This window comes from Botryllus schlosseri, chromosome 3 (assembly GCF_051294905.1).
Source record: "Botryllus schlosseri isolate E-star chromosome 3, Bs_hap1, whole genome shotgun sequence".
Taxonomy (NCBI): domain Eukaryota; kingdom Metazoa; phylum Chordata; class Ascidiacea; order Stolidobranchia; family Styelidae; genus Botryllus; species Botryllus schlosseri.
The window spans coordinates 3,498,412-3,506,500 of record NC_137238.1 but is presented as its reverse complement, the minus strand read 5'-3'; the positions used below and the strand labels follow the sequence as shown (position 1 = coordinate 3,506,500).

The following is an 8,089-nucleotide window of genomic DNA, read 5'->3' as shown; positions in this document are numbered from 1 at the left end:
ATGGATGTGGAACAAACTACTATGGCAAGTTTGTTGTGTATTGACCCCTGAAAGTGAATATATTAGTTATTTGTCTTGTATAGGTAGTAGGTACATTAGGGTTGGATATAGAAATTACTTATTTTTTCAAAGTTACTGGCTAAAGATGCTACTGGTTGAATTCCAACCGGTGTAGGTGAATTCATTGAAGTGGAAAATTTTTAGTTAGAAAAATAGTGTTGAATAGTATGTTCGTATTGGAATGAACCCGGATATTTTCGGATGACATATTTTCGGCTGTCATATTTTGTGATACGATTGATTGATATACAATGATCTTTCCAATTCTCTACTAGTTGCTGACGATTACCCCTGACGAGTGTCAGCCGAAAATATTCGGGTTCATTTCAATATTAATATACTAGTCTATTGTATATTCCAGTTCTGTACCTTCAAGAAGCTCTTCAGAGTAGTGTTGCAGCTCCATAATTATTGATGAAAGAATTTCCCACAGTAGATGTTGGTTGGAATTGAGTCAAAGTTGTAATGCACCATTTTCTCACAAAACTTGATAGGAACGGGCAGCCAGTATAATTTGAAAAACATGTGTATACAATAACTTCGCTCCTACAGGCTGGAATCGAATCGAATTTGATGTGCAGCGTTTGTTAAAACCGACCTAACAATTTTATCAACTAGCCAGTCAAATTTATAAAAAAAACATGTACAGTACATGCTCATTGCTCGTGATGTGGTGATTAAGGTATTGATAGCCATTTTGCTAGTCTAGTTATTTACATTCGTGTTGCTGAAATGTGAAATGAAAGTTGCTGTGTCATGTAGGCCCACTGTAGTTTCGTGTAGGCAAACATTGGAATTATACATCTTGTCACAGACCGAAGTTATATTTCAGAGAGCCTAATTATTCTCTGTAACATGTTCTTCTGTTTTTTCAGTTATAGATTGGGACTTTATATTTTGAAAATATTTTTGGATCAGGATGGAGTTGGACTGTAAATTTTGAAACTATTTTTGGATCAGGATGGAGTAGGACTGACTTGAAAATTTTCAGGATCGGACTCGGACCGACAAATATCACAGTCCGGTCATCACTGGTCCACTGTCCACACTATGGAAGCATGCTTTCATGTGTCCACCAAGTGTCTATTCTACCTAGTCGGAACCTGACACTTGGTGGCCCCAGCAACAACAACACTAGTCACTACCACAATAACAATAAACAATTATAAGAAATACACCCCTTATGGGTGGGCTGCCACATGTTCACTTTCCGAAATACGCAGCCCAGAACTAGAACTACTCAAAAAATCAATAGTTAGTTGACTGTCAACTAACCAGATTGGTAGTTTGCACAAGTCTGGTTGGAGGGCTCTAGTTTGCTATTTCGAGTTGAAAAGCCTTCCGCCGTTTCCAGCGTCACTTCCAGCATCACTTTCCAATTCCAATCCACCTTCCAAGTCTGTCATCATTTTACCGGACAGCTCATGTCCTGCATGTGAACCCGCAAGAATGACTAATAACTAGGGCACGTTTTTGCAACTTTTTCGATTTTGGAGAAATACACGACCAAATTCGACTGAAATACCGTCTAGCAGCACTGAAGTAACGCTCTTACGGGTATTTCGGGAGCTGAGCCGGAAAGTTGACCTTTTTGCAGTCAATCGAGCAAAATGTGGTCTTTTAGGGCAACTTTTGTGAAAAAAATGCAACTTTTTGCTGCAACTTTTGTCAAAAATAAATGCAACTTTCCACGGATTTAACTGCAACAAAAACTTGCCCTACTAATACCTCGAGATTTTTCGTCGTGTCTCCAGGGAAATACATATGCAGATGCAGTAACCAGCTAACTAACAGCAACAGCGGGCACAGCACACCGGCACACTGATGAGGCGGTGTTAAAAATACGTTTATTCTTGATCAATATAGTACAGACATGAAATCAGTGCAGTGAACATCCACGCCTCCCAGCATTGCGACGCCCGATAACGACCAGTAATTTAAGATATCTCAAATGGCTTTGTCGTTCTCGTCACAAGGTAAAGAGCACTACAGCGCAGGCAATTTTTTAAGTTCAACGCCACTAGTCCACTATTATAGTAGTCCGCGAAAAGGTAATTGAAAAAGTAATCAAGCAAATACTCGTTGACCGGAATTGGTTGATGTTACTGAGCGAGAGTGTTCGGGGTGTTACAGTCGGAAATGTTTGCTTATCCTGTTGTCTGGTGGACATCTCTCTCAATCGTCTGGAGTTCGGGCTGTTGTAAGTAATCCATGGTGCCGGTTTCGATGGTTTCCTGGCACAGGGCGCACGGAGAACAGCACATCCAAAGGAGAACGTCCACAAAGAAGCTTCCGTCGATTCCCTGAAATCAAAGGGTCGTTTTAATACGTCCATATATGACACAGTTCTCTCGGAGATGTATTATAAAGACTACAAGTTGGACGTGCTACAAGTCGGCAGATAAGGAGTCGTAATAAATAATATCGTCCTGGTTTAAATGACCATTGTAGTTGAAAAAAACACCACGAACAAACATGAGCATATTAAATGCTTTGATATTAAAATTATGATTCGGATTTCAAGATGTAAGGCTGGCTTCAGAACGGATTTGGATAAACGAAAATATCTCCACAAGGATAGGTGCTGGCGAATGTAATATTAACGCGTAACGCTTCCGACGACACCCTTTGGTGTTATCGCAACATATATGGCATCAAAACTGAGAACATAGCTTTGAAATAAAATATAACGTCAAGCCTAATCATTTTTATCTAGTATCTCATCTTGAAGTTATTCCGGAATAGTAGATGTGCACATCACAGGAGAAATTGGATTTCGAGGCGCGGTTTCAATCCCTTCATTGGGACAGATTAGGAATAAAATTCAGAAATTTATATTTTAAACGACCCCAACAAAACGTCTCCAAACAGCAATATGTTTGTATCAGTAGGTCGTTGACAATTTGGCAATTAAAATGAGTTTTTAGTTTGCACACTAAGATTATTTTACGTCAGACGACCATTCTAATGATGTAAGTCATGAAGTTTTAGCAATTATGAAGCGAAACTGTCCCGTGCTTTCCCTAATTAAAAAATACAAATAAATTAGGTTATCAATAATTTTGCGAATTTATAAGTTTCGCGGACCCCTGGTTGAGAACCACTGACCTAGGGCCTACTTATTTACTACTGATATTAATGCAGGCCGATATTCGTTTTTTTTTATTCTGTAACTGCCGACTTGTAGCACGGCCCACTTCTTGGCTTTTGTAAGACACCGCTTACGCGGATGAGGTGGCGAGAGGAGCCCAGATAGACCTCCAGCACTTAGGTAGGTATTCTGGAGTCGACCTCGGTCGGACTCGGACTCAAACCCACGACCCATGGGTGTTGTATATGTGGATTATACCACTACGCTATCTCGTCACTTGGTGGCGATGTGATAGCTCAGCGGATATTGGCGACCACCCATTATACGTGTTAGAGTGTCCTGAGTGGCATCCAACTCGAATATGTTTTCCGAAATCACTTCTTCAGCAGAAAATATCGGATTTATCGCGCCATAACACTTTTATTGTCAAATTTGGTAGGTTAACAGCATTTACAATTCAAACAATTCCACTCCGTTCACAACCCAACAAATTCCACGATCGCCACTGGCATTAAAACCGAGCGGTCGTCAGTGTGGAATGCTTCATTGTCAGCACGTGAAGCGTGCGCAATTACAATGCCATCATCGGTTTAACCTTTTGAGAAGAATTTTCCACCAGCGCAGTTACGGTGTCGACTATATGCATGATTATGCGCAGAACCGGCAAACCCAGGCGATACTTTGTGAGAAATGATTCATTGCGTAATTCCGTACCGGTTGGTTTATCGCGTGAGATGTTGGCATTGTGTGCTACGATATTCGACAACATTCCATATTTACACTGCGTGCGAGTTGAAAAGTTTACGCCACAAGTTGGATTGGGCATTTCAGACAATGCAGACACTTTTTTCAAGTAGAATTGCGATCAATTATAAAAATAGCTCCGCTTTTCCAGATTAGATTGATCATTCCTTAATGGCAAAAGTTAAGGGAACCGCAGATTACGTTATACAAATACATGGGCTGAATATGAAAAATGAATTCGGTTTGTTGTTTTGGAAACTGCTGCCTGTAACTACCAAGGAAATGTAAAACTTCATCAAACTCAAACCAGGGTTGTAATGACTCGAGTCATGACTCGACTCGAATCAGACTCGAGTCACGATTTTCGGATGACTCGACTCGACTCGAGTCATTTTCTCAAAATACGGAAATGACTCGACTCGACTCGAGTCAATCTGTGTATTGACTCGACTTGGACTCGAGTCATTGCGCATGACTCGAAGCAAGTCATTGACTCGAGATTCAGACGGCCAAGTCCGACATTTCATTGTAATTTCGAAGCCAACACACTACTGGGATTTCGTTTGTTGGTACTGGTGCTTGAAAATGCGACCAGAAACTGCTAAAAGTGAGGAAAATTGATATATTATAAATGCGAACCATTCAATATCACCAAACAGAGTTAAAAAAAGTGGGTTTAGGAAGACTTTAACTAGAAACTGAGCAGTCAACACAATAACTTGGACTCGGACTAGAGTCATAATACCATAACTCGGACTCGATCCTCTGTTCGCTGACTTGGACTCGGACTTGACTCGGTGGAAATTGAAAATGACTCGACTTGACTCGAGTCAAAAATATAAAAGTGAGATTGACTTGTGACTCGGAGCCTTGTGACTTGGTTACAACCCTGACTCAAACTAACAGTTCTACTTTCATTTTACTTGCTTACAAAAATGTCCTATTTCGGGGTTCTGAAAATATGGTAGGTCTATATATAGCTGTATTCAGGGCGAAGCCAAAGCCTCCGCCAGACGAACCGGTCTACAATTTATGAGTATTTCTCAATAAGAGCGTAGCAGCAAATTAGATTTTTGCGAAATCGCTGTGAGCGCGACTCGCTCTGCATTCCGACAGATTCGCGGCTTCATTGTTTACCGCCACGGTCTGCTGCGGCTGTATGAAACGACAACTCAACTCTCCCGCGCTTTGCTAATCACACAGGAATGGGTGCGACTCGGGCGACACGCACAATGGGTTTTTACAACCGTGCATCTGACCCACATTCGACATCATGAAGGTAACATGCTTTGTCTTAGTCCATTCGAATCCCCAAGGATATATATTGCATCTCCTATAGATTGGCCACAAACATAGTACCGGTAGCACGGCCAACACTGCCGATTGACATAATTAGCGTAATCATAAGTGACAAATCGTCAGTGATCGATTTCATCATCCTTATGGCGTCGTCTACTGCACTCGTTTTTGATCTTATGCGCATCATTTGACATCGAGAACTGTGTATACGCCTTAAGGACTTCCGCCATTGCATACCACGACGTATGCTTTTCGTTGGTGCACATTCCTGAGATTCCATTGAAAATCGTGAAACATGCAGCCCTTCGAAAGGTAATTACCTTCTTTTTCCGGATTAGTCCACGCAATAATGCTCCGGCAATGCAAGGCGCGCCCGCAACTGAAATCGCCCACAACACAGGGTGTGCCTCACCGACCGCTTCTGCGTTTTTGCCGATCGACAGAGGCGCCACGCAGCATGCAATCATGCTCAAGCTGCAGTTTCCGAAACAGCCGCACAGTCCTTGCTTCCAGGTCATATTGCTATTTCGGGTTGAACTAGGATACTAATGAACGAGGAAGAACTGTTGCAAAAAAATGGAGTTGGATCAACGTTACAGAAATAGGAAATCAAATCTCTACAAGCATTCCACGCAAAATCAAGATGAATAGTTGTAAATATCGACACATGCGTCATTCGTTTTCATCACTAGTCGATTTATGTTATCCCTTATTTATTCCCACCTACTGTTCAGTGTCTACAATACATGCCTCTTCTTTACGTCGCCTTGGCCCAGCCGCCCAGGTGGGTGTATGATTTCAAAGACTACTCCATGTCGTTTCGACAACTTCCTATCTTTTTATTTTATCGAAGTCTTGCGGCGCTTTGAGATGATATCGCGTTGCTGGTTTCTAATGTAACACCGAATAACACTCGTCAATATGCTAAAATCGTGCTTTTGAGATAGATTTATAACCGCCGTTAGGGACAGTGACTAATAATATGGCTGAAATTGAGCATAGTATTACTACCGACCGCTCTATCTGCTCAGATGTCAAGCTCCTACACTGACTACGCTGCGTTAGAATGGTTACATGTTACGCCATCGTGCTTTATGCGGTACGATCTGTTCTTCGTCATTTTAGCACGAAATTCCTCATTCCACGGTTTTACGCTCTCTCTCTTTAACTGCGGACAGCGAGAATATAATATATGCGCCAATAAGGATAGTCTGCGTCGGTTATCATAGGCTACATGACTAGTATTCTATATCAATGTATCATCCTTTCCTGTTCCAGGATACTAAAGCTACCTTACTGGTATAATATTCACTCTATTCGTTCATATCCGGTAAATTTTGTTTATAGATACTACTCCTAACGTCTTGTGGTTTCTAGCATACTTGAATATCCAGATCCACATTAAAACTTCGGTTCAGTTCGTTTTCAAGTTTGCTAACGCGTTTAATACGCAAAGGAGCTTATGTATGTATGGCGGCTGATCTTTGGATTCCTATTCAAAAAGAATCGAGACTGGTTCATTGTAAACCAACCGATATTATGTGGCACTGGGGCATGAATACACACTGACACTGATTAAAATACTCGACAAAATTAACCAGTACAATATTACCTCAATTGAACTCTCCAGTCTCATTACTGCATACCTGACCCCGCCACCAGAGCGAAATCAGCACATTCATGTTTGATTTAGAAGACTGTTTGACACTGTAATGCCGCTGTCACTGCACTGCGATTTACGAGTAAATACGACTCGCTCGAATAGAGTCTGCGCTTAGCGCACAGGCGCGATGAGATGACTTCATATATTCTCGCCCTATTGACTCACATTGCACGCGATGAGTAACCCACTTCAAAGGACTGCGTAAGGACGTAGATACGCAAAAACAATATTGTTTCGGTGACGATTGCTGCGATCAAAAAATGTCATGGTTTCTCTGCGATAGATTTAATAGTTTCTGTTCAAGATCGATGAAAATCTAATCAGCATGGGTACTATAACCAGACTGCTTATCATAGGGCATTGGAAAAATCATGCTTCTGGTATATGTAACGTTAAGGAAAATTCACAAACGTTGCTCTATCTGTCGAAACATATTCAGAATGCTACAATGTCAAAATAAACGTAGTAGATGCAGACTACCAATATCCGGCTGAATACAGATCTTAGTAGATTTTGCTTCAGTGTTTCGACATAAGGTTCTAAAACTCAATGCATACTTGACTCGCATACTTATTATTTAACATCCACTCGTGACTCGGGCTGACTTACAACTATTAACTAAATCGGCATCCTTTAACTGACATCCGCAGCTAATAAAATGCACGAATCGACTTGCGCTGGCACGCCCATCTCCGCTATCCGTAAACGTCAATGACGTAGTGAGCATAATATCATTTTCGAAGTTAGTTAGATAGATAGCGAACGGACGAGAGATACTTAAGACTACACGCATATGCCCTTACATCAGCCGGTATCTCGAACAGCTCTAGATGCTTCTTCAGTTCTTTTGATCTTGCAATGCTTCTGCCATGCGCGGAATGTAGGCCGCAGAATTAGATTGGGTTATATATAGCGCTATTCTATATACGCTGCAGTAAATCGTTGACGAAACGTTTATTAGATCCGTAAAGGTATAGCTGTTTCGGACACCATTCAAACAAAGCTATCTGAAACATTCTTCTTTGCTAACCTTTGGCGCATGAGTAGACGATGTACCTTTTTCCGCTCATATCGTCAATTTTACACTCATTAATTATTATTATTATTATAGATAATGAGCTGGTAGATTAAGTAGGATTACACATTTTGTTTTGATTTTGACTGATGTTTCGAAAATGATAGCAATACAATTTGTTGCGAGTCAAGTTCGCTCCATAGCAGCTATGTCGAAG

The 8,089-nt window shown here is 41.1% G+C and overlaps 1 protein-coding gene across 1 annotated transcript; it reads right to left on the bottom strand.

Annotated features, from left to right (window-relative positions):
• Positions 1–1,888: 1,888 nt before the first annotated feature.
• LOC145435592 (uncharacterized) lies at positions 1,889–5,783 on the bottom strand. The gene is made up of 2 exons (XM_080312877.1): positions 5,515–5,783; positions 1,889–2,363 (listed from the first exon to the last, which is right to left on the bottom strand). The coding sequence occupies exons 1-2, from the start codon at positions 5,710–5,712 to the stop codon at positions 2,208–2,210; spliced, it is 354 nt and encodes a 117-aa protein (XP_080169003.1). The 5' UTR covers positions 5,713–5,783; the 3' UTR covers positions 1,889–2,207.
• Between the last annotated feature and the right edge of the window lie 2,306 nt (positions 5,784–8,089).

Excerpts from the sequence above, each read along its gene's own strand:
- LOC145435592 (XM_080312877.1), bottom strand. The coding sequence starts at position 5,712 with ATGACCTGGAAGCAAGGACTGTGCGGCTGTTTCGGAAACTGCAGCTTG. Across the intron at positions 2,364-5,514 it reads GACTAATCCGGAAAAAGAAG|GGAATCGACGGAAGCTTCTT; the intron begins GTAATTACCTTT and ends CTTTGATTTCAG.